This window comes from Myripristis murdjan, chromosome 18, assembly GCF_902150065.1.
Source record: "Myripristis murdjan chromosome 18, fMyrMur1.1, whole genome shotgun sequence".
NCBI lineage: Eukaryota > Metazoa > Chordata > Actinopteri > Holocentriformes > Holocentridae > Myripristis > Myripristis murdjan.
In genome coordinates, this window is record NC_043997.1 from 22,605,860 (window position 1) to 22,633,181 (window position 27,322).

A 27,322-nucleotide genomic window follows, 5' to 3' on the forward strand; every position below is an offset into this window, starting at 1 on the left:
CAACAACATTATAATTGTGGGGAATGTTCAGAGCAGAAGGCACACAGGAAAGCTATCTAAAATTACTGGCAACCATTAATTATACTTTGAGCCAGCAACTTAGCTCTGGCTTGATTGATAACTAGTGTAGTCATGGAAGTGCAGTTTCAAAGGAAATTGTTTGGACAACACCAATTTTGCGACATGATTGAGTCCCGTTCAAGGCAGTGAATACAAGGCCAAGTCTTAAATGAGTGGCATTAAAAAGACTTAAAAACTCTTAAATCTAACTTGCAGATGCCCTGTTAATAAAAGATCAATGCTGGCGCTGTCAGTCTAACTCTAGCTGAGGCCCATCTACTGCATCTAATTTTTCATCTATTGCTAGTCGCTCAGCTTCCTCCGTTTATTCTCCATTAGGGTGGTGGATGTGTACACCCTTAGCCGTGACATTCCTCCTCTTGGCAAGGCGAGTTTTTCCTATCCTTCATCAGGCCAGCATACATGGGTGTGTGTGGCAGTTATGGGGTACATGCTTTTCCGCATGACGTTGAGTGTTTATCTTATTACAAAAGTGTAACAATCCATTTCACTGGAGGCAGCCGGCTTGAGTTAAGTCTCCAAAGTTTGGTTCCTGTCCAGGCTACAGTAGTGACATGAGCTTCATGCATAATCAATCTGCAGCACATGAGGATGTTCCAGCACTAAACACATGGCTTAACCTAATATAGGGGGTTGATATTGGCCTTCAGTGAAATATTGTGTGTGCTGTCTACCTGTGATATGATGGATGTGATGGAGTTTGATTAATTTGTTCTAGAAATGGGTATCCATGAATAAGCTATTCTTACGAGGCTGGGTTTCACTGGAGGGTTTTAGTGTCCCCTGATGGTCTAAATTCTGTTTCAGAGACTTTTGTTTACTAGTGGAAATACAATTCTAGGGAAAATACTGAATTCACAAAATATTACTAGCACAAGCGCTAATATATTTGAGGCGTTTTCACACCTGCCTTGTTCAGTCTGATTGAGTTTAACTTTGGTGCATTTCCCACCTCAGTGTGAAGACGTGGTCTCTCTCGGCACGTTTACAAACAAACCCTGCAGCGTTCCGTTTGTGGTGTGAACGTGAACCGACCTAGATGTAACCCAACTACAGGAAGCTCCTTGAGTGTGAGGCTGAAGCAGCTCCCATAGCTCACATGAGCATTATGGATTCGTAATTAATAACAGAAAAAAGCAGCTCGGTAGAGTTGGAAACATAGGATCAAAATGAATCAAGGGCTGCCATGGAGCAATAAGGATATACGTTGCTTTCTCAGTGTTTAGCCCAACCAAGCACTGCAGTAATGAACCAATGCCAAATCTGCTGATCAAGCTCCATGTCCATGTTGGAGATTGGATTGGCCAAATGTGTCCTGACAATAAAGTGAGAGCGGAAAGAAAATAGTTCCAGAAATAACTTCCTGTCTTGCGATATGTATCTGACCCTGACCAATCAGCAGGCTGATAGCTCCCAAATGGCTTTTGTGGATGTTAGTTTGAATTTCTTGCAATGAGGAACCAAAGTGAACCAAATGCACAATGCAACAAAGTATCAGTTATTCCACTGATTCAAACCACAGCACACTACAGGTGAGTAAAACGTGGCATTTGTTTAAATGAAGACTTCATTTAAAAGGAACAGAATCTAACAGAGTAAAATGCCCATAATTGAATAGATGGGTCATTTGCTTTCAGTGGAGAGTTTTAGAGAGCCTTTCCACCCTATCTATAATAAAACTCTTTTTTGCAAGACATTTGTCAAATTTAAAAGTATGGAACTGCACAACTGGCTATTAGCATCTCAAGTACAAAAATGTCCCAAAAAAACCTATGTTGAACCCTAACACAGGCAAAAACACTGCAACTCCTCAAAAAACAAATCAAAGCGCGAGAACGTACTTTGTGGAGGAAGATGTCCGCCTTAACGTTAATGTGTTCATCCATCACTGTCTGAGACTTTGACTTGATTTGAGTTTCTTTGTGTTTTCAGAGGGAAACCTGTTTACTTACTAAGGATTCTGGGTCTTTGAAGCAGCTCAATTGACTGATGGAGGCTCTTTTTCCCAGCACCAAACAGAGACTAGAGGCCCATAATGGCCATTAGTGGGAATGAGCTTTTAGCATGTGGTTCTGCTTTTCTCAGCCTTTTCCACCCACGTTTCGGCAGCAGCCCCGCAAAAAGGAGGACTGGAATGTTTTAATTGTTTATCATCAGGTTGTGTTTAGTGAGGTGGGTTTAGGACGGCTATTAATCTGTAGCCTGAAACTGAACTTTCTCTTAAAATCTGCATGTGTGAGGAAGGTTCGGTCCACGTGTCTGGAGTGAAGCCTTTCTCAAGATACCATGTGATTGAGTGTGTTTGTATCTCCCCCACAATCCCACAGGCATAACAGCTTGCTGGATGACAATCCTGTGTGTGTGTGTGTGTTTGTTGTGTGTTCATGCTGTATGTGCACAGTCTGTCTAAAAAGTCTGAAAAATCACAAAATATCTAAATGAAGGTCTTAAATCTAGTTATTAGAGGTCTTTTCTCAGCATAAAATGATGGGTTTCTTTGTGCTGCATGTCAGTTCTCAGATTAATATAGAACAGGGTTAGTAGTATAATTTCCATCCTTTCTGCTTTACTAAACACAGCTGGATTTGTCCCTTGGCATTTAATTTCCTGGTGTTTTTCTTGTTCTGACCATGTACAGTTTCACAACTTTCAATAGTAATGTTCAGTTGTGAAAAGTTGTGTATGTTGGCTATTAAAATGGTCTTTTGGTTCCAAATAAAATGACTATGGCTCTCTGAAATCTGTGGATACCTTGCTCCATGCATGTGTGTGTGTTTACACGTGTGTGTATCTGTGTCAAAATGCATTTGAGGCTGTGTGTACGCATGTGTGCGTGATCTACGGTGCAGGACACACCAACAGATACAGAACCAACTGCTTCTTTATTTTGCAGCTCACACTTCCTGCTCGGCTTGGCCTCATTTGTTGTGCAGAGATAGCATGTGGTTTCACTGGAAATTCCCAGCGAGCCGCTTCTATCACTTTGTGAAACACTTCCTCTCCCTACACTGGCCAGAGGTTTCTGTAAGGCTCACGCAGGGACGGACAAACCAGGGATGAAGCGTAAAATGTCGGATTAGGAATCTGAGATGATGCCAAGCAAATCCGTTCAAGGGGGACGCCAGATATTCATAATTCTGATTATTTCTCATTCCTAGGTATTTTAATGACTTAAAGGACCATGCCAGTGATTTTAAATGTTTGGCCCATTTACTAATCAAATCATGCAGGGGTACTAAAGATTTCACAGCGTGTAATCAAAATCCCTCCATTTTCAAATTCGAATTTTTGGTTAAAACACCCACATTATAATGTTCTGTTTACACGGCTAACAAAGTCATCACCATTCATAAACCACAAAACTGATAATTAGCTGTGTAAAGCAAACGTTTCCCAGGGGACTATTTTCTGTTGACTTTGTTATGGTGATGGAATACTGGTATGAGGAAAATTTGAATACTCTGAAAGTTCATTTTCATATCCTAGTGGAATGAATGCAAACCTGCAAAAGGCTGGTGAAAAGAGAGGGACAACATATATCTGAATTCTAAAATATGGCCGCTCGAGCAGCAGAAATGTGAAGTTTGTACATTTTGTAGATATGATGCTAAACATGCAAAAAAAAAAAAAAAACAAACAAAAAAAAAACACTGGTGTGGTCCTTTAAGCCTGCAATAACGATTATTTTCATTGTCAATTACTCCATCCACCATTTTTTTTTTAATTATAAAGTGTAAGAAATAAGGCCAAATGCTCATGGGAAGTGATCAGAGCCCAAACTGATGTCTTGAGACTACGAGCTGCGAGAAAACACAAAGCACTACTTTTATAATGATATGAATAGAGACAATGAGAGAAATCTTAGTGTCTTAGTGATCCTAGAGAAGCTGGAATCAGTGACTGGTAGGCCTTTTGCAGGAGAGTCAATGTGATGTCAAAGCAAACGTTGTCATTGAAAGTCTGTTGTTTTTTTTCCACCAAGCCGGATCAGCCCCACGCATTTTGCAACTGCAGTGATGATGAAATCCTTGTTCCAGCGTAACAGTTGCACCAAACGAAAACATCTTGAAAGGCTGACGTCTGTGAACAACATGCCTCGATATTCCCATCAGTCTTTAGGAATGTGGCGGTTTTCATATCAGTTTTCAGTTGGCAGAGGTAGCAGGCTGTGCTGATGGTGATGTCGTACTATCCACCTCGCAGCTGCTGGGGCAAAGCAGCTTCCAGAGAACAGCCACAGTAGGCAGTTTAACATGGGATGCCAGGCTTCTTAACCAAGTTTCTGTGATTTTTACATTTGTTTACCCCGTACCAGGATACTAAAGTCACCAGGGTAGGGATGGAAATGACCGTGCACGTGCTTCTTCCAGGATTTCCGGGTGGAAAAGGCCTCTGAAACAGCATTCAGAACATGCATGCTTCTTTTAGCAGCTCTTTGCAGCAAGGTGAGGCAGGATTCATCACAGGTATTAGTAGACTGTTGAGTGAAATCTTCCCACGCCACGCGCTACTGGGGTCATTTCATGTCAGAGGTGGACCACACCGACTGGCTGGTATGTGACTTTTAATTTAAACCCTGCATGGGCCTGCTCATTCTCTGTCCCCTCCCCCCCTCAGGCCTTGTTGGCTAATACTCCAGATCCAAAATGATAGCTTCCTTCATGCTCCAAAGAAGATGACTCAGAGCTGCACACTTGATTTTCTTAAACCTTGTGTTAAGCAGCAACGCAAGGCCTACTTGGCAGGCATAGCCCAGGCTTAATGGACAATTCCAGTTTCTTTTTTCTTTTTTTTTTTTTTTTGACCACTGTAGATGGTTTTCCAGCTTTTTATCACATCATGAGAGATTAAAAAAATAGCCTTTTCAGAGTGAATGTTTTGAAACAAATGTCTAAATATTACAAGTAACTACTCAATACAGCTTTGAATATTCTCCTCTCACTGCACTTAATTTATGTGTCTCTAACTCTGGCAGCAATGCTATGCTTTATTAACCCTCTGAAACCCAGGAGCCTGTGCAGGGGCACTTGTTGTCCTGTTGTTGTTGTTGTTGTTCGATGCATTTGAATGAACCCTTTGGGGAAAAAAAAAACTTTTATTTTGACAAATGTTAAAATAAATAACTAAATAACTAACTAACTAAATAAGAAATTACATATAAAAATGATGATAAAAATGACTTCCATCTTCATTGGCCAACGCCATATTTAAAATATTTTTGAAAGAAATAAAGTGAATTTCATTCATGTTTCTAAGAGTGATCATAGGTGACGCAAGGATTAAATATCTCCCCATAGCTCAGTGTTTTAGATGACATATTAATTAGCTGTGTAGGCAATAAGCATTAACAAATCTTTTGAAATAAATAAACCGATTGGATGCATATTTAAATCTACCATATTGTAGCCCTGGACTATTGAGGCTGCAGGCTAGTATCTCTCTGTGTGCGTCACTGACCACAAGACAGAAAAGATAATGAAACAGTTGCATGTAGTGATTTTGTCACAGTCATGTGTAGCCAGGCTGTTTTGGTTGTGTTCAAGTTCTTTAAAAAAATCATCGAGAAAGAGTAAGATCACTGATGGGCCATCTCTCAGTCTTTTTAATGGAGCACTTTGGGCTCCATTTTTCCACACTGATGCATGTTTGAAAAGCATTAGCATTAATCATAAAGCACTTTAAGGATTAAGGATATTATAAAATGAAATTGATAACCACTTTCACTTAAGAAGCAATGGGTTTTGAGTATTTTTCTCTGTTGTAGACCAATAAATAAAAGTGGAAAAACAGTTAAAAGAACAACTGACTGGGCGCGCCCCAGTTACTCACCTTGTAGAGCATGTACCACATACTGCCAAGTCCTTACTGCAGGGGCCTGGGTTTGAATTCAGCCCGTAACTGTAACCTTTCCTTCAGAAATATTTCAAGTATTTCTCTTTTTCACCTTCCTAAAAGAAAAGGGAAGCAATTTTATGATGTGATTTTGCAACATGTAGCTTTAGTTTCTGTGAAATTTGTTTGGACTAGCTGGCAGAAATGCCTTGCTTTGGTTTGCATGTTTGCCTCAGTGGGTTGTGATTGACAGCAAGCAGGTTCTGTTGTGACTGCAGAGAATGTTAGCTTGTGGTTTAGAAAATTCACTTTGGATGTGAAAACACGTAATTTGGACGTGTCGGGATGCAGATGCGACATCTTGCCTCTTGTTGTTTACAAGCAGAAATTTGGCAGAGAGCAGAATGCTGTGTGTACGCATCAGTAGGAGATGGTGAAAGGAACTTATTTTGAAATGGAGCCTTGAAGGTCACAGCCTGATGTTCGTGTTCTCACGCAACTTTTTGTTTTGTCTTTTCTGAATGAACTTGGAATCGACATTAGAAAGGTGGGAAGCATAACACAAGCAAAAAAACTTGAATCAAAAATTGTCCTTTATAATCTGTAGATAGATCGCACCATTTTCTGATGTCCAGTGCATTCCAGGAGCTATTTTGTGATGAAATGTTACAGGTTGGTCCAGTGCAAGTGACATTCATTTGGAGTTCAGTCACTGGCACTGTTGTGGCTCTAGGCTGCCATTCTTTACTCAGATTGCGTGGGGCTGGAGGATTTTCTGCAGAAAGTGAATGGTGACTAAATACCTCTTACCTACTCGTTTGTGAGTGGGGCAAAGCATTTTCCTCCGAACTCCGTGGGCACTTGTTTTAACTGCAGTGCAAAAAATAACACTTTAAATAGGTTGAGCAAAACTGCTGTGGCTGAGCAGTAATGAAGCGGAGCAGCAGAGAAAGCACAGTGACTGGAGCTGAACTCAGTGACTCGACAGCATGAAAATATCCTCTTGATGCTGGCCATGCACAGCTTTGTTCCATCCAGTGACATAAGAGTGGAGGGAGTCATTCCAGCGACACAAACATGAGAATTCATCCAGTACCATCCAGCTGCTACACACACACACACACACACTGACAGAGTCATGCATTTTGGACCAGAACCAACTAAGTCTTTAGTACTCATACGCTCACACACTCCAGAACTACGGCTCCGCTCAGCACAATGGGGTCTTTGAGGCCTGGACATTCCTCTGTCTGAGCACAATGAGCTTAACATCTGTGATTGCCTCTCAAAAAGGACAGTGCACATGTAAACACACACACACACACACACACACACACACACACACATACAGTAATGGAAGAGGGTATGAATGGGTGAATCAGAACTTGTGGTACTCGCTATCATGTAATACAAAGCATGCATGCAGGTCCTTTACACCCGTTGTGAGCCCGGGCTCTAGCTGCATTTCCATCCAGCTGTCAAGTGAATTTTATGTAATCTGTTGAAAGGTTGCAGAGTAGATGTATTTCCATCAGCTGGGCTGACCCGAATAAATCAGTCTCCTGAGTGTCAAAGCACACAAATGGAAAAGTTTTTTTTTTCCAAGTTTTGATTTCTCTAGGACACATTGGTTGATTTCATGCTTTCATTTGAGGAAGAAAACAAATAAAGACATTTATCAATCTTCACATGGACCAACTAAAGGTCATGTAACTGCTGGGACTTTGCTTGGACATAAGAAACACTATTTTGCATCATTAAAGGACCTTACCAGTGATTTTGCATGTTTAGTGTAATATCTACAAAATGTATAAATTTCATGTTGCTGCTCAAAGCAAGCAGAACTCTGATGTCAGAGTCAGAGTTTGTTTTACGCAGCCAATTATCAGTTCTATGTTTTATGAATGGTGAGTAACTGTTGTCTGGTAGTAAGTATGCATATGTTTGTGTGGCTCGGGATACAGTATTTCCTGTGATGGCGACTTAATGTGACTGTATGGTACTTGAAGATTAAATTTCAAAAGGGCTAATCATGTAGTTTGATTTCTTGATGAAAGGAAATGAGGGATTTTCATTATATGTTGTGAAATCATTAGTGCCCCTGCCTGGTTTGCAAAATGGTTTGTGGCAGTATAAAATGTATGTAAATTGTAGTAAATGGGCCAAATATTCACAATCACTGGCGTGGTCTTTTAAATTGAATGCAGCTTTCTGTTTTTTTGTCTCACACTGTTTATGTACAGGTGATACTGAAAGAAGTTTTATCTGGACTTCTAGTGGGCTCAAAATCTACTTGTAATGCATTACAGTGCATTTCAGCGATGTGTATCCATGGTCCTTGATGGCTTTACTGCTCTCTTCCCACAGACGACGTGTCGGCAGACAGCAGCGCTGAGTTCCCGGACCGAGCGTCCATGATGGAAGTGCGTCTGCAGGCGCAGGAGGATGAGATAATGCTTCTGAAGTCGTCACTGGCCGACGTCCTGCGTAGGCTTCGCCTCCACGATCAGCTCCTCCCACTTCTTAAACAGCAGCTCATTGCAGGTGGGAGCTCTTTGCCTTTTTTCCATGAAGACTCGCGCAGTGTCACATGGATCTCTGACTGCAGAGGATTTTTTTTTTTTTATCATGTTACCAAGCCACTGAGGTCATTTTATTGTTGATATGTTGACATGCCCCAGAGTAAACTGTAGCATCTTGGCTTATTGCTTAGGTAAATGATTTGTACAGATGTACTCATAGATACTGTATATTGCAATTAGGCATAAATCTTTTTGAGCAGAAGCTAACGGGTGTCATAGGGGGACTGGGTTTTTTAAAACAGGGAAAAAGTATAATTTAAAGCGCCTCTACCAATGTCCTTTGTCCAATGTGCTTTTTTATGTACTCAGGTCTGTACATGACTAGACTGAGTGAAACAATGATAACATTGAAAACTCCACATGTTAATGCCAGTGTGCTGTGGTAGCACAGTGTTGTCAAAATTTTGAATTTTCATAATTTATGCAAAGATGTAGCCACAACAGTGAGAAAATGGCTGAGTTAGTTCCTGATTTGTGGCAAAGATTGTATAAAGGACAGGACTATATGTCACAGCGACAACTCTCCAAATTTGCACTGGTGCCAGACTGTGGTGCCACTAATGCTGAAGTGAATGGGACAGGTGTGGAAAGTCCCTCTATAGACCACTACACCTCTGCTGTTTGAGCTCTGATGGGACGGAGATTCAACAATGTAACAAAACACACTCGACATAATACCACAGACTGGTTTGTCCAGTGTGCACGTTCGATGTCCTTGTTACTGGTCTCAAATCAACAGGAGTCTGTCCAGCCGCTGCATAAAGTCTAGCATGATGCACAGCTTGATAGCTAACAATAACAAAACAATGCAAATGTTTGCCACATGCAAGTGTAAAATGTACAGTCACATATGTCAAATATATTAGTTAGCAACAGACAAATGACTCATAATTCCAACACTTGGCTCTGGTACTAAACATGTTAAATAATGCAGAAAAAAGAAAGCATGGCAAACTCAGTCAAAACAATGACTACAAAATTTTTCCACACTTGCCACCAGTTAGGGCTCACATGCTACTCAATGATGTGTTGTCCCTTCTATTTTTACATCTTCCTTGGTACACGGATGTCCAGTGCACCAGCCACTTGATGTTTGACTCAGTTGTACCACCACCAGAGCTGTACAAGGCAAAAAGCATTACACATTTGTGTTGGTGGTTGTTTGTGGTATGATCGCCACTGTAATGGCACACACTCATCTGTGCAGCACCGTTGTGACCAATTCCCATGCTGTCATCCTACCCAGTGAACCCTGGTGCAGCGCGGGTGCTAAACCAGGTCTGCTGTTCAGATGGCTGCCCCAGCAGCAGGAAACTGTCCTTGAGCTCAGCCCCAGAAGGACTTCGCCACCCTGCCACCAGGTACTGAACCAGCACACCGAGACTGAGCCCAAGAACAAGGAGGAGGAGGAGGAGCTTGCCCAGTATTGTTTTTACTGCAGATGATAGACACCCATAATGCCTCATCGATTGCCTTTGTCAACTCATTATTTGTAGCTCACAGCACCAGTGAATTAGTGTCATAATAGACCATTTGGATTGCCTGGTTGTGTTAATATAATGTCTATGTGATTCCATGATCCTTCCTTGTTGACCTCAACCTTTCAACCATTTCTAGCCAAATGTCAAACAGCATTGTGACCAATGAGAATGGCCACATTGGGAGCTCAGTGTCCCTGCAGCCTAGGCCCAGACCTCCCACACTGGACAGGTCGACCCAAACAGAGCCCGCTATACTGGGGCTGGCTACTGGGCCGGACAGGGTCCCTCTGGCGCTCACCAGGGCAGTCCAGAGCCTGCAGCTTGAGGATGCCCTCCCTGAAGGGGAGCCTGTTGTCGAGGGTGCCCGGGCCAAGCTCCACCGTGTCCCAGGGCTGGAAGAGGAAGACGAAGAGCAGGAGGAAGATGAAGAAGGAGGAGGGGAGCAGGACAAGGAGCTAAGCTGGGCGTCATCAGTGGAGGAGCCCATCCAGCCCACCATCATTCAAGGCCTGCAGAGGGAAGACTCCCAGGATGCAAATGGTTCTCCAGAGGAGAAGGGCTCTGCCTCAGGCTCCTTGGCCCCCAGTAAAGACCAGAACCCCAGTTCCCGCACCGGACCCCTTTCTCCCATCCAGGAGGGAGAGAAGAAACTGTGCGTGATCTTGCCGTCTTCCGCTCTCATCACTCATCTTATCTCCGTCATCATGCTTGCCTTCTGTCTTGCAAGTGATTGCATGGCTTTTAAAGACAAATCAACTGTTTTTTTTTTTCTGATCTTGACTTGTGTAACTGCAAACCCCAGTGCAGGAACCCATATGAAGCAATCAAATTCAGGTTGCCAGGTCAAGATTACGTTGCGTTATAGAGGGAAACCCAAAGGGGATGACATGGTCTGTCTTCATGTTCGCTCCAGCATCCATGTACTTTCTTTTCCATGTGTTTGAACAGGGGGCTGGACGTGTGTGATGGGAAACATAAGGTCCTAATGTAACATAACGGCAGCACTCATCCACGCTGAGTGACATGTCCAAGATCAGCAACACGCACGCCGATTCTAGCCCAGTGGAAAATATGATGTGAGAGCAATTGAACACATCACCATGTACAATATGTATACAATAGCGCCGAATGGTTGGAAAAGTTCCGGGGGGGGTGTGTGTGTGCTGCCATGTCAGCGCCTCTTTTATGTAGCAATCATGGATGTTAAAAAAAAAAATGTTTAAAGTGGCAAATCTGTCCAAGCAACATGCGTCAGAGTTAATATCCATCAAACGGAGCTCCACAGTGGTCCTCCCTGTTAGATCACACGGAGAATTAAAATTGATAGTTTTGTAAAACACTGCAGATGTGCAGTGTTGAGAAAATGCCACTGAGGTTCTGCCATTCAACTGGGTTTTGCAGAGACACAAGCGCTAATGTTTCATGAATCTGAAATATTTTTGGGCACTCTAACAGTTAATCAGTGTAAACCGCCTTCTAACATCTTCCTGTAAATCACAGTTTGATTTCTTGCATGCAGTAATCTGTTCTCTATTGTGATTGTGTGTTTCTTCAAACAGGTTCGTCCCCTCTGCCTGGAGCAATGTGAAAATAATTGTTGCAGTACTGCTGTTGCTTTGTTTACTCGTGTACGCGCTCATGCGTACATGTGTTCTTCTCTACTTCCTTGTTGTGGCTTGTTGGAGGGTTTTGTTGTCGATTGGTAACATATGCTTAAGTCCCCTAGCTCAGCTCTTTCATGCCCCTCTATGGAAACCAGTGGTACTAGGAAATTTGTTCCTCATTATAAACCACACACCCTAACATTTAGCACTTTATCAAAGTGGAAAATTCAGGTAATTTGTCTTAACACGGCTGAGTTGATTAGTTCATGGTATTGTTAAGTATAGTTAGAGTCAGTGGGAAAGAACAAGTGGAGGTGTGTGTGTGTGTGTGTTGCAGACAGGGTTGGGGTGTTGGGTTTGACAGCTGAGTTTCACTTCCTAAATGATCAGACTGCGATGACGAAGCTGGCCACCACCACTGTTCCAGGCCCATAACACTTCCTCTGCTCACTAGTTCCAGTAGAACGGCATGTCACCAGGAAACTGGGGGTGTGTCACAGGAAAGCCGTAGACACAATAAGACATCAGTTATGATTCACAAGTGTGTGTGTGTGTGATGTGCATGTATCTGCACCTGTGTGTTTGGGGTGGTTGGTGCAGTCTGTGTGATTCACACCGGTGATTATGGATATATTTGCATGCTTGCATATGCGTACTTCGGGTAAATGCAGGTATATGTGTGAGATATGTGTGATTCTGTGTGTGTGTGTGTGTGTGTGTGTGTGTGTGTGTGTGTGTGTGTGTACGTGAGCTTGCCGCTGAAGTTGAATGCCGTCATGCAGACTGCGTGTCTTCTGGTGTTCCAGGGTTCGTAGGAACAGTGAGAAGCTGGGGAAGGATGCCTCTGAAAGGAACAGGAAGCGTCTGGACAAGAAGGCGGCGTCTTCGGCCAACCTGCTTACCCGCTCCCCCAGCCTGGAGAAGTGAGCCACGCTGCCATCAGTCACAGCTGTCACCACACATTTACACAGCTCACTTTTTCCTAGCGTTGCCACAACCTTACATATTTCACCAAATTGTCACTTGCTGGAACACCAGTGGCCATTATATTCTGCTATCAAATAACAGTAACATTCCATTCCCATGAAAAGCCTGCGTATGCCCAGCATGTAATTCTGAAGAGGAGAAACACCAGTTTGTCTAACCTGGTTTTAATATGTCTTTCTAACTTTTATGGCTGCTTTGTTTCTCTACAGCCGGGCCAAGGAACTCATTGCCAGTGCAGGTGATGTATCTTCAACCTTTTCTCATTTTTGTCTTATGTAAGATTAAGGCCAGGTGCACGCCATGCAATATCACAACAGATTTAAGTGTCCCAGACGGTCCCAGAGAAATAGTCAGGATTGGAGTGAAAATGGCCTGTCGTTTGCATAATGTAAAAAGGTCATGTCCTGTTCCCTTGATGCAGTCTGGGACCGTCTGGAATGTTCAGATCCCTTGCAAAAATGTTTAATATTATTGCCATTGCTCTCACTGTGCAAGAGTGAGCTGATTTGTCACACTCACCAATTAGATTGCCACAGGATATGCCATCACTCTGTTTATTGCAAAGCACAAAGACAAGCAGGGTGAGCATGATTATACGTTTTGTAATGGGAACTGTCTCACCTGCAACTCTTTAAATCTCTCTCTAAATCTGATTGAGCCAACTGTGTACATGCCAAAGCCCTAGTCATTTTCTTCCTCCTTCTATCTCCACCAATACATGTGCAAACAAAAAAATGTGACAAATTGTGCATAACTTTGTTCTCTTTACTGTTGCTAATGCACAAATATCCACACTAATGACCCATGTTGCTTTCCGCCTACCTCTGGTGGATCTGGTACCGTGAGGCCAGACCTACCTGACTTTAACCTCTCAGGAATTCCTGTTTGAAGTCGGGCTTGCTCAGGACTCTGCAGTCTGTTGTCTTTTGGTCTTGTAATGTGCAAAGTCATGTTGTTGTCTCATTCTCAAGTTTGTGCTTCTAGCCTAAGATTGGATTGAGACTGAAATTACTGTTACCTCTTTTTGACCAAATCAGTTCTTGTTCTTGAGCTGGTTCTGTTCTGGATTCTTGGAGTTTGGAGTTGAACCTTTGTAATGGAAGTGTTGCTGGAGCAATAGTTTTGTTTCTTCAGCAGACAATTGCAATGTCTTCAGTTTGTCCATTGTGTCCATCTCTCCGGATTCTTGGAACCAAGGTGCTAACTAGCGAACTGGCCCATGTTTGCACTGGTTTAGAGTGGAACCATTGTAACCATTGCTGTCTACATTGAGAGCAGTTGTTTTGTTTCTTAAGTAGACCGCTGCATGCTCTTCATTTTCTCTGTTGTCTCCATCTTTCCCTGTTGAATAAAACACACCAGCTCCTGTTGTCATCACAGTTCCCACTTCAGGTCCTTCTGTTTTCTGGGTTTCAACTGGGAACCACCTTTTCAGGTTCCAAACCAATTTATTTTTGGTCAAAATGGTCCCAATGGTTCAAAATAAGATTCTCAAACCAGAATGGAACCAGTTCCTTGTTGGTCAAAAAGACCTGTATGTTGGCCGGATTAACCAAGTTATCTGGAACTTGGTCACCCTCATACATTTCAGGCATATTTACATAGTGTCTTGAAGACTATGACTTGCACATGAAAAGCTTTTTCGCGGCTTTCATAACTTATCATTCGCTCTGGTGTGATAAGATTAAGCATGGAACTTACCATTACTCAGCCAAGTGTATGCTAAAGTGTTAGCCTGGAACCCACTACAACTCTACTATCAACAATGAGTGCTTAACACCAAACATGGGGACAAAGTTTTAAGTAAGGTCTTGAGGATTGCCACTTAAAAGCCAAGAAAATCATTTGTTTATTTAAAACAACTGAAATCTGACGGTCCTATAATATTAGTGGTTCCTGTTTGACAGAGTGAAACAAGGTGGTTAAGCTGATCAGTTTCAAATGTCTGTAGACAGACTACATAGATTCATCAGTGGCTTCTGCATTTTCCAAAAGCTGTGAGTTATTATTATGGGTCATTTTGTTCAATTAAGGAATTTTCCCACATTTTCATGCATCTTGACTTCAGCATTGGCAAAAGCTGATTTAAAGCTTGCGCTCCTGACCAGCAAGCTTCCCACTGGTTCACACTGCACAGGAATTCATGCAAAAATGAGTGTGTTCTCGTGCCCTTTTCTAACCAGTTCATCAAAACCACATTTGTGGTTAGTGTAGCTATTATGAGTACCAGCCTTTTTTATAATGGGCTCTTTTTTGGCTTCATTCCCAAAGGACAGAGTAACAGAGGAGTCTCATTCTCTCTCTCTTTCACTCTCTCATGCATACTGACTGTTGCTTTGCTTTGTCAAAGTTGACCCTAATGAGAATTCATTTGCTGGAAAATGGCTTGGATTTGCCTATCAGAGCAGCATAATAGTCTCTGAATTAGATTATTTGGCTGCTTGTAAGACAGGATCTTTCTGAAAGGAAACACAGTGTTAGTAAGTGAGGAGTCACAGTCTTATTTTAGTAGTTCAGTAATGACGCAAGGGCAGCTAAAATAGTTGGTGCCTCAGCTACAACCAGAAAATTATATTTATATACAGCTGCTCTCTTTACAGTAATAATTCTACCTGGAGAATTGGCTGGGCTTGGATGCCTCTTGACATTTAAGAGCATTAAAGACCATTTAAGACTATTTAATTAGACATATGCTGGCATGTTAACACCATTAACACCACATCATTTTGAGGGTGGAATACTTTATGAAGCAAGTGTACTGATAGGTTTTTAATGTGTATTTTTTAAATGTTTGCCTGATGATTACATGTTAAGAAAAGATGATGCTTCTAATGGGCTTCTAAACTGCTTATAATGCATCACAGTGCACCACAAGTAAAGTATGACCATATGTTTAGCAGTAACAAACGGGTGGTGGTGGAGTGTGTGAGGAGACAAAGGATGCAAATGTCTCCTTAGGACATCCTCCCTGACTGCACTCAGTGTAAAGCTGCTTTACTGCAGCATCACATCGTTCTGAGAGCATCCAGGTCATTTAGAGTCCATCTCCATGGCTTTACCACGCCCCGAAAACACCAGAAATATCACTCAACAGGCCGCTGAGATCTCAGACCAGGGACGTTTTCCCCTGTTTTTCATTTTTTTCTTTTTCTTTTTTTTTTTTTTTTTACTCAACATCACTTTTTCATTCGAATCCTGGCAGAGTGAAACACTGGAGAGCCTGTTTGAGCCGTGGGCGCTGCCTGGAATCACATCCACTGTGGTTAGCCGAGTCGCCGCACCACTCCGACTCGCCTGACGGAATGATGAATGGCCAGCTCTTTGGAGAAAGATGCCAAAAATCATGTTTCTTTTCAAGTCCTCCCATGCTCTTTTGCTGTGCCCCTCAATCTGTCTGAACCTGTTCATCACTCTCCTTTTTCAACTGATGATAGCTGTGCTCCGTATGAGCTAAACTTGTTAAATTAGTCTTTAATTTATTACTCTGCTACATCCCCCAAACTGACAGTTGCATCATCTTACAAATATCATAAAGATAAGTTTCCTCCTTTGCAAATGATGCAGTCCTTTTACTGGATAAACTCAAACAAGTGGGAATACCTCCACTCAGAGAAAGTCAGCTTTCTATCATTTGTCATCAAAGTAGTGGGAATATTTCCACACAGACTAAATCATCTAGTCTTCCAGTTGAGCAGTTCCTGGAATGCACTGAATATGACATTACAGTAGTATCCAGGGATGCCTTCCCCCTTTTATTAATGATAATTATAATAAAAACCTGCCTGAGAATCGGAGCGTTCCCTGAATTGCCATGTAGAAGGAAAAGAGAGATCCAACCCACAGCATGTTAGATGTGTTTCATTTCACAGGACAGTCACCTCTTCTATCAAAGCAATGCTTTAGCCTAACCCCCAACCCCCCCGCCCCCAGAACTTTTACCAGCATTTCACAGCCGGACAGAGTCAGATGGTTCAAGACCTGGACTCCCAGCAGTAACATTTCAATCTGCTGGGCCTGGCCGCTCATCTCCTCGCCCCGCTCCAGTCTTTTAAAATGAAATACCAGTTGCTAAGGTTACAGGGCCAAACTGGGAACCTCTGAAGAGGAAAGAAAATACTGTAGTGGAGACCAACTCCAAGCTCATAGATCTTGCCCTTAGAAACTGGGAATAGATCCCCGGGGATCCCTAATGTCAAGGCTGGATTGGCTGTGGCTGGAATCACCTATGATTTAAAGCGCAGAGGAGCTTGCTGTTTATTTGTCTGGCTAACCCTTTCACTCTTGTTCTCATACAGGATCCCCTGGGTCCCGCAGAGGAACCTACAGCCAAGGTACACCAGCCTGTTATGTCATTATGTCACTTTATATTTTAAGGGTTTTTTTTGTGTTCCAGGGAAAATCAACTGAGCAGCCTACTCTTTATAAACAATTCCCCGATTCAAATTCCCATTTAGTCTTGTTCCAGACCTGTGAATCACACGTTCACAATATTGTTTTATTTATTTATTTATTTATTTATTTAGGCTGAATTAGCCAGACCTCAGAGAATTGTTTAACAACAAATTATATAGTAAGTACTGTCATACTGATGTTAGGGTGTTAGACAAAAAGGAACGATTATGAAAACGCCCTCCTATTTAATTATCTCTATCTATGTTTAATTTACAGGACAGTCGATCAAGATGTTCATCCGCGGTCGGCCAATAACCATGTACATACCCTCCAACATCCAGAACTATGAAGACCTGAAGATGGAGCCGCCCTCAGAGAAACTGGAGCTGGACTGGGTGTATCCTTCCTAAACACCACAGCAGTTCTCCAGTTACACATATTTATTAGAGCACTGTTGTCTTAAATTCTACTGATTAAACTGGGGGTGGGTGGGGGGGTGAGGATCCTAGATTCCAGCCATAGAGTCTATATTGACTATTGGTGTGGAAAGTAACTCTTTAAATCAACCCATTGTCCTTGCATCAGGCGTTTTTTCCCAGCCAAGTTAATGAGAGCAGCATCACCCATAAATTACCTATTAGTGGTGAAGCTGTGGGTGAAATTGTCTTGTGCCTAATGGAATAGTTCACCACAAAATGAGAATCTTATCATTACTTACTCACCTCAGTGTCAGTTAAAGCCTAATTAAAGTTTTTACAACCATTAAACACGGCAACTTGGCTACAGTACCACAGCTCCATCCCTCCACCCCAGCTTTCTCACAAACCACTAAATATGAATTGTGGAGCAAAGCTCTGCAGGAAGCGACCATCAGACTTCCCCACACTTTACACCAGGTGTTTTCCAGCCAAATAATTACATAGTGAGCCAAAAGCCAAGAGAGGTAGTTAGCACAGAGAGCTTTCTATTGGTTGGCAAGCTGCAAACAGAATCAGCTGATTTCCTTGTTTTAGTTGCCATAACATTACTGAAGAAGAAGTTCCCATTTCCTTTCCTTAGAATAATGACATAATAAGCTAAATTTAGGGTATTTGGAACCATTTGACTGTGAAACACTTAGATCATACAAATGGCTCAGACAAATTTGTTGGTAATTTTCTGTGATGGTCTGGTGACCTGTCCAAGGTGTTTCCCCTGCCCTAAGCCCAATGAGTGCTGGGATAGGCTCCAGCACCCCCCATGGCCCTTACAGATAAGCGGTTTGGAAAATGAATGAAGGTCATTTTCTTCTTTTTGGAACTTTAAGGGCGATTTTCCATTACATTGTATGTGCTCTACCTGACTGGACTCTACTTGCTTTTGGCATCAGTTACTTTTCTGGATTTTGTTTCCATCACAGATAGACCCCCTCACGGCAAAGCCCCACCTGTCACTTATGGGCGTGGTGACTTGGTCTCCCTTCTCTACCAGAGCCCTACATGAGTGATTTATTTTCTTTAAAAATTAACAAGACTAACTCCAAATGGCTGCTTCACGTGAACAGTATTAGTGTAACTAAGATTTGTTGGAAAAAAAAAATGTGTAGGCAAAAGCAAGATTTCCTTCTTCCTACGTTTGAAAACATAGGAAGTGGAAAAAGTGGGTAAAGCTGAGGCAAGTAGAATAGATACCATGTAATGGAAAAGGGGCCTAAGGAACTAAGAAGTAGATATTCACTGATATTGATTTTTCAGGGCTCACACGATAGCGTTTATTAGTAATCAAGGACACCGCTAACTGATACCCATGGCCAATGTTAATTTGAAATAAATTTGAAAATCACGGTGTCAGATTTCACAGCATTAGAACCACCAACACAAACCTTAATTTCGGTTAACAAATATTTAATTAACATCAGCATATTGGTAAAACAATGCAGAAAAATACAAAACTATACCCGAAAATTTGAAAAAATCCCAGAAGATTAGCAAAAAATAATCTGAATGCTTTATTACTAATTATTAAAACGATCTATTTAAAGGTCAGTGATGCTGGACCAGATTTCTTGAGCCTGCATTTAGACGCCTTTCACAATGGATAGTGACAGAATTTTTATTGTTGGGTGAACTGATCCTTCAATGGACGATTTAGACTACTGACGATTCAGATACCTGAACGATGACCACCTTGACCCTGTTATGCCCAGCTATGGTTACCGGGGCCGGGACTGCCGTGCAAACTTGTACTTCCTGCCGACGGGTGAAGCGGTGTACTTCATTGCCTGCGTTGTGGTGCTTTACCACGTCAACAACCGCACACAACGCCACTACCGCAAACATACCGACTGCGTCCGCTGGTTAGTGGAACTGGATAGAATTCACATTGACTGCATAAACTGATCAGATAAAAAGAGACTTTATTCATTGATTCCTGTGGGGAAATTGGGTTTTTGCAGCTGTAAACTTAAGATTAAGAATAAACTGATTAAATATTATTATCAAATAAAACCTGAATCATATTGAAATATATGAAATATATGCAGTTTGAAAATAAATGAAAAAAATATCAAGTGACAATATATGCAGTATGAAAACAGATGAGGTATATGACAAAATATGTACAAATGTCACAGTTTATAGCATATAGGCAGGCCATGCCAAATTTACATTCTATTTACACTTAATGTAGGATTAATTTTTTTTCCCCCCTGCAGTCTGACCCTGCACCCTGACAAGGTGCGGGTGGCATCTGGCCAAATGGCAGGAGTGGATAAAGATGGCAAGGTGACTTTTGACCATATCAACCATTCTGCTCAGCCTCAGTCAAAAAAAATATCAGTATTCATATCAGCCCTCAAAACCTGAGATCTGCAGCGAGATGTTCTATTCGGATAAATGTCAATCAAGTGTGTATTTACTGTAGCCCCTGCAGCCTTGTGTTCATATCTGGGACTCGACCACCCTGGCCACCCTGCAGCAGATCGGCCTGGGAACGTTCGAGAGGGGAGTTGGATCAGTCGCTTTTTCCTTCGCTGTGAGTTTAATCTCCTCTCATGTCAACCAGTCACTTCTGCAGAACACGTAAATCTTACTTAAAGGGTTTGTTGCTAGTTTATGGGACACGTATGTGGCATTTACAGGGCTTGAGCTGAAGGCCCGTTTCATTTGAAAATGAAATTTTCTGCCAGGTTTTAAGGCACATGGGCTGTATTTTGGCATTATTGAATACTGTAAATCAGAGTTTATTATATTTCAAATAAAGATTGTGTGGCCAAAATCTGGATTGTGGTTTATAGGCAGATGGTTTTAATGAAATTATTGTACTCATAAGGTTATTTTCAAGTATAACACTGAACTTGAAATAGCCAGTGTGGGCCTCCTGGGTACTGGAAAAATTCACATGATTAACAACCACATTGTCAGTGTTGTCACCTTGCTTTCGCTTACACATTTTCTCACTTGCTTCTGTCTTGTATCATCTTTATATCTGTCATTTGTTCACACACACAATGACACAAATGTACACACTGCTGTGATGTGTTTTCAGGATTCGGGAGCATTCCTGTGTGTGATTGATGACTCTAATGAACACATGCTGTCAGTATGGGATTGCGCCAAGGGAACCAAGCATGCAGAGGTCAAGGTAAACAAAAAACAAAAAAACAACACAATGAATAATAAGAATACAAATAATATATTAAATTCATATATCATTTACATAAAGTCTGAATTCAAAATAGAATTCAAAAGTGCTTTACTCAGAATTAAACAGTATCAGAAAAGGAATACTGATCTGGGACTATGCTTTTGTATGGAGATGAAAGCTCCATGATTTTACAGGACCTAAACATTTATTGCTTTTACAGTAATCAATAAAATGTTGAATGAATAGTTCAGTCCAAAATGAAAATCGAGGCATTATCTACTTGCCTCCATGTCAGTTAAGAGCCGGTTGCTGCTCAAACCACACAGTGAGTCATTTCCCGTAGTTCCATTCTGGCCATGCTCCAGTTTACTGATGTTAATGAGACAGTGTTTTTACAGTTCTGTAAACAGTCTTCCATCAGATCTCTGCAGGGTGACCACGGCATTGTCAGTAAGGAAAGTTTAGGAGTGGTCATAGTTAATATTGGGCTTTTGGATCCTCACTGTAGTCATTTGGCTACTTTGGTTGCTATTTTGGCTGCATAAGATTTTGGAGAAATTTGATGGACAGTTTTTTTTTTTGGAGCTGTGAGCCAGTTACCATAGTGTGGAAAAAGACTGTGTTGTGGAATTCATCAAAAAATGAAATTGTCTTATATAGATTTTAATGAAGTAACAGACTATCAATAATAGAAAATGTGCATTACAGATGTGTTGTTGCTAGGTGATTCTATGGGCCAAGACAAACCAAGTCCTTTTAAAAGAACAAGCACTAACAAAGACAGATGGTGAGACATCTTTATGTCACCTCATATTTCCCTCTAAAAGTTGTCCATGAGCACACTGCAAAGATTACAGCGGATCAACATGCAGCCTGGTCTGTGCTTGCGAGAGAATAAGTAGTTCTTTAAACCAGGAGGGGGAAATGGTCTCAAGAAAATAATCCAAAAGCCTCAGGATGACAGACAGGTGTAGAAACAAAAGAAAAGCGTTAGCCCATCATTTTCATGTCCCCCTTAATCTGTTCAAAGTGATGTGTCCCGCGTGTCCAGAAAAAGCAGATACCTGCCAGTAGAGGGGAAATTTCTGACAGGTCATGTCAGGTCATCAGCTGTTTTGTCAGTCTCATAATGTGTCTGTTTTTGTGGATTTGGTGTTGGACGTTACAGTGCTGGAGAGGTGGCCTCTAGGCGCCGGCAAGGTCCGATTCATCACCACTGCTTAGGATTGGTGCAGTTCTCTCCCAGTGCTGTGCTACAGATGGCCGTCTCCATCCCTGTACTTTTCTCTCCCAACGTTTCACTCTGGCTGAGCGCAACTATGATGTGGGCAAGTGGGAGCTTCTGGCAATTAAGGAGGCATTAGAGATCTGGCATTAGAGGGCACTTAACATCTTTTTTGTGGTGTGGACTGACCATGAGGACCTCTACATCCCAGGGGCCAACTGCCTCCACTCCCATTAAGCATGTAGGGCCTTTTTTTCACCAGGTTCCACTTCAGTCTTTTGTACTAACCCCCACAACCCAGGACCTCCTCGACTTTGTGGTGCCCTGTTCTTTTTGTGTGTTGAATAAGTCTCTTTGTCATCATACTGCTGGGCAATTCATCCAATGCTGCACTTGGCAATGGCCAGGGTAGCCTTTCTGTGATCCCATCTGTTCACCCCTGTTAGGCTGTCGACCTGCAGCACCCTTCAAGCCAGGAGACAGAGGTTCTTGTCAGCCAAGGATGTGCTTCTGAGGATGGCCAGCCACACATTTACTCCTCATTTTGTGGGTCCTTTTGAAGTGGAAAAGTGAGTCAACAAGGTGTCCTTCCGCCTGGAGCTGCTGCCCTCCACGAGAGCCCATCTGGTGTTCCATACCACTGTGCTCAAGCGTCTCGCCTCCCCTCCTCTTGCTCTGACTGCGCTGGCTCCTTCTCTTATCATGGTTGATGGTGCGGTGCTATCCTGGAGTCTTGCCATGTGCAGAAAAGCACATAGTATCTGGTTGATGGAGAGGGTTATAGTCTTGAGGAGCAGTCTGGGGTTCTGGCAGACGACATTTTAGACAGCTTTCCAGGCGTCGGTCCACAGTTGAAGTTCAAACTTAAACGGCAAATCCCAGCAAGGAATCAGACACAGGTGCATGTGAACCAAAAACAAGCCGGGCTTGTGTTGGCGGAGACAGTAAGAGACAGCATGACCATAGCAGACTGATGGTGGAGGCACGAGATATGAGACAAACATGAGAAAGTAATTTCCTGCCACAAATGAAATGGAACTATCAGGGGCTATCTGCTGTGTTTTTGTTTTTTCTATAAACTTCACTGCAGTTTTGACTGACGTGGACTGAATTTTCATTTTGGTGTGAAGCACTTCTTTAAAATGTGGAATAAATTCAACCGACAACCAATGTAGAGTCAGTATATACTAGTTTTTTTTTTTTGTTGTTGTTTTTTTAACATTTTTAATAGTTTAGGGGGAGCTGCTTACCTGATCTAACATTCATGACATTTGCAATTGCAGTTTAAATCTATTACAATTTCAGGTTTTATTCTAGTTGCATTATAATACATTGTTGCATCAGTTTGAAAATGTTACATTATTCTGTTATTTGATAATTAATTGATCAACAAGTTGCTGTTTTTGAGGTAATCAGTGTTTTTGACGTTATCAGTTTTGACCAAATTTGATAATCCCAGAGCTTGTAGAATGTTCTCAGCTTATAGACGAAACATGAAAGTTAAAGCATGAAAATCATCAGACTGGGGCTGGGAGGCTTTTACTTGACAACAGCAATACATTGGCTGTTATGTGGCCTCACTCCCACGGTAGCTGCATGCTGAATCTGTAGATGCTTATTATAAAAGAGGTCTGTTTGGAGAGATTAAGGGGGGGAAAAAAAGATGGCGGCACTGTCTCCACTGTGCTGTTATGGGCTTTCTTCCCAAAACTCCTCAACTTCCCTGAGAGCAATTTCAGCACGGGTGTCATGGCAACAGTGTAAATATTTTATACAGCGAATTTGTCCGGCTGTGTGCGTGTGTGTGTGAATATGTGCTAACGCAGCAGTGGGGATGTATAGGTTTGTGCTGGGGCTTGTATTTCATCTCAAGTTGAGGTTTTAATATGCTGCTTTATGTTTTCTCAAATTTACTTAGCATATATGTGATTTGCTATGGGAAGGTAGCCCCATGCTGGACAGGCTAACGCTGACCCACACTGTATAAACATACAAGCTCATCCAACAGGAGGAAGATAATTATACCCCCTCCCCTTTCCATAGCAGTGGAATAGTCGCTATGCCACATTACAGCAGAGACATGAATGGCACTTTGTACAGAAATTATGTCATTTCACATCCTGTACATATGCATGACCTGCTGTAGACCTGCCAGTGTGAATGTGATGCACATCGTTCCCAGGCGGTATATATTTATCTTCACTTTCCCATCTTTTCATTTTTATGCACTCAGTATCCACAACATAAGGTTATCTATCTAGTAGCGGGTCAGATCTGCTTTCTCCCCCAGAACAGCCTGAATTTTTAACAGCGCTGGACTCCCTAAGGCGCTTAAACGTTGCACAGGAATACTGTCATACAGTTCTGCAGATTTTTCAGCTTCATTCTGTAAACATCCTGCTCCACCTCATATCCTTGTGGTTGAAATCTGAATTAAGCCAAAGTCAAGTTCCTGAATATCTTTATCCCGCTGAAAGTTTGCAAAGGCTAGATTGGACCTGTTTTGGCGCGATGTTTAGATAATCCATAGGTAGCTGTTCTAATCCATCCTCAGACCTTCTGTGCCCCACTGTTGTTGTCCTGAGTTACCTTGAGCCAGTCTTACAATTCTTCACTGACTTTGTAAGAGAGGCCAGTTTCTTCTCTCTGAGTTGCCGTAGTGAAATCTATTTTCTTGCTCATGTTGCAGAATCACACATACATCACACATACATTTACAACAAGAAAAAAGTCTGATTTGTGTGGTACATTCACTTAATGTAGGCATAAAGATTAAAAAATATATATCTTTTGCTTGGACATTTGGCATTTCTGCAGGTATTGTTCTAATTGGACTCTCTGTAGAGGTCGCTGCCAGTCAATAACCAGAACTTTGAGTTACTCTTTTACGGTCCTCTTTCATCCACGAGGCGTTTGGCTGATGCTTGGAATATGGTTGGATGATTTTTGGTTGTAGCATTAGTCTCAGTAAATTGTAGACACTGTACTGCCAAAATCCCAGAAAGCTGGCTGCTTCTGTGATGCTGGCATCAGTGCATCTGGCACTAGCCACCATAAAACGTTCAAAGTTGTTTTAGTCGGCCATCTTTAAAGTTTAGTCCAACATACTGAACCTCTCCACCCTGTCCGCATGCCTTTTTCTTATGCTTTATTTACATGCATCTCACAGTCTGGAGGAGCTAGCTGTTTGTACGGAGATCTTTACCTAATAAAGTAACCAGTGAGTGTATATTGAATATTTTGAATTTTTTATATTTCATACTCATTTCAACCATTTTCATTTGTTAATTATTTGATACAGCCATGTTTCCCTATACAGTATGTTCTACTGTCATCACTTTACACACCCTCATAATGCTGTAAATAATTTTTCATACTTACATGTATACCTTTTTCACTCAGCATGATCCTCACATAAACATCATCCCTAATATCTTTTTATTTATATGTAATTTTTCCCTGCTGCATCCTGGCATTGCTTTTTCACTTCTTCGACAAACCAGAAATTAAACTTTCATCTTGTCTGTTTCTCTTATCTGCTACCTCATTCTCCTTATCAAATCTCTAGCTGACATTTTAAGTACAATCACAGCAAAATTCTTGTAATTTCAGAAGCTACCGCTGTTTAGCACAAAGCTTCTTCGCAGATGTAGCCTAATAATTACATTAAATGCTGTAATTACATTAAACACTGGTTGTGTTGTGTTTCAGAGTACCAACGAAGCTGTGTTTGCCGTGGAGTTCAATCCCAGCGACAGCACTAACATCATCACCTGTGGTAAATCCCACGTCTACTTCTGGACGCACAGCGCAGGACAGCTCACCAAGAAACAAGGCATCTTTGGAGTAAGACATTCTCTTTGACACATCTTCAAAGGGTTCCACAAGTATGGGTTTTAAATGTTTTCAGTTGATTTGCCAATAGCTGATATCTCATGCTATATTCAGTCTTTCATGCCAAATGATTTTTAAACATTACAATAACTTAGTGTTTCCTTAATACTTTATTCTTGTCAGTGAGTAAAAACGTATGAATCAGCATACTACTACTACTACTACTACTACTGCTACTAATTATGTGGTGGTGGTCATAAGGGCTATATGTCATAAATTTTAATGGGCGTAGTTTGTTGTTGGAGCAAAGCCTTGAGCCAAATTTGGTGCATTTTCATGCAGGGGAAGTAAGAGTTAGAGTTTAGCAAGAAAGAAAGAAAACTATCTTGTTTTTACCTCTAGTCTCTACTGCAAAACACTTGACTGAACAAAGTTCATTTGTAGTCAAATGAGCAAAGTTTGCCAAGTAGTATTAGCTGGGGAACACAAAAAAGCAACGACACTGAAACTGTTAATGTAACATGCATTCTCCACTACCAGCGCCAGCTTTAACTCTTTCTCTGCACACAGGAAAAGGCTTGAGGTTTGAGATTGGACACCCTTCTGACCACACACAGACACAAAAGTTTCAGCTTCTAGTAGTTATATTGTCCTACATTTTCATTTTTATGTGCTTTTCCTCCGTCAGAAATACAAGAAGCCCAAGTTCATCCAGTGTTTTGTCTTCAGCCTGACGGGAGATGTTCTGACCGGAGACTCTGAGGGAAACATCCTGACCTGGGGAAAATCGGCTGCAGATGTCAAAACGCTCGGAAAAGGAGCCAAGGGTAACTGCTTTAGAGACTCATGCCGCATAGCAAAGCTTTGTTTAAACCCACAGAACTTCATTTAAACGCTAGTCAAGATCCAGAAGTTCCGTTACATAAAATGCTGAATTACATGAAATCCATATATGTATTAAATGATGCACAAGACATTTTAGAATTTTAGAATTAGAATTTAAGAAAGGCATTGTCTTTCCAGATATGCCCAGTTCAAAGATGTCATTAGCTAATTTGTTTTACAACTTCTTCCCTCCACATGTGCAAAGGCTACTAACATTATATCACACCTGCAACTATCTTCTAGCCTTTATCACAAATTTCATCAACTATTATCCTCTATGTAAAAAAATTACCTTTAGATTCAGAAACTTTGCAGAAAGATAGCCTTAACTCAGTTACTGGATATATTAGGAGCAAGTAACATTTTTCAAGTTTGTCTGGTTTTTGTAATAAACATTGCACCACGAATCCTTCTCTGTGAGTTTTCAATGGCATTTTAATGAATGAGGATGCTGGTGTGGTCTCGGCACTGGTTTTGATGTATCTTGCATCCTTTGATACAGTTTATTACAGTATCCTGACAAATATGCTAAAGCCGTAGATTGGCATTTCTGGTGTTGCCTTAAACTGTTATCTAATCTGTCTGATAGAACGTTTGTCGTGTCTGACTGGAGATAAGGTGTCTGTCTGCCACTCTTGAATATGGCGTACCTCAAGGGTCCATTCTTGGCCCCATTTTATTTTCTCTTTATATGCTTCCTCAGGCTCTTTTAATATGTCAGTTTAATATATCCTTTTATTTCTATGCTCATGACACTCAGCTGTACTTGTCAGTAAAATTTTGATTATAGTCAAC

At 41.6% G+C, this 27,322-nt stretch overlaps 1 protein-coding gene across 3 annotated transcripts in view; it reads left to right on the forward strand.

Moving 5' to 3' along the window:
- eml3 (EMAP like 3) overlaps window positions 1-27,322 on the forward strand; it is a 53,911-nt gene that overhangs the window by 16,846 nt on the left and 9,743 nt on the right. For 2 of the 3 annotated variants that reach the window (XM_030076177.1, XM_030076178.1), the window contains exons 2-14: window positions 8,281-8,457; window positions 9,742-9,856; window positions 10,113-10,628; window positions 12,387-12,503; window positions 12,777-12,805; window positions 16,863-16,898; window positions 17,236-17,356; window positions 19,145-19,294; window positions 19,652-19,721; window positions 19,861-19,971; window positions 20,485-20,580; window positions 25,520-25,654; window positions 26,331-26,469. In XM_030076177.1, coding sequence (XP_029932037.1) covers window positions 8,281-8,457; window positions 9,742-9,856; window positions 10,113-10,628; window positions 12,387-12,503; window positions 12,777-12,805; window positions 16,863-16,898; window positions 17,236-17,356; window positions 19,145-19,294; window positions 19,652-19,721; window positions 19,861-19,971; window positions 20,485-20,580; window positions 25,520-25,654; window positions 26,331-26,469 — 1,812 coding nt within the window. The remainder of the gene's footprint in view (window positions 1-8,280; window positions 8,458-9,741; window positions 9,857-10,112; window positions 10,629-12,386; window positions 12,504-12,776; window positions 12,806-16,862; window positions 16,899-17,235; window positions 17,357-19,144; window positions 19,295-19,651; window positions 19,722-19,860; window positions 19,972-20,484; window positions 20,581-25,519; window positions 25,655-26,330; window positions 26,470-27,322) is intronic. The other variant, XM_030076179.1, reaches the window with a different exon arrangement.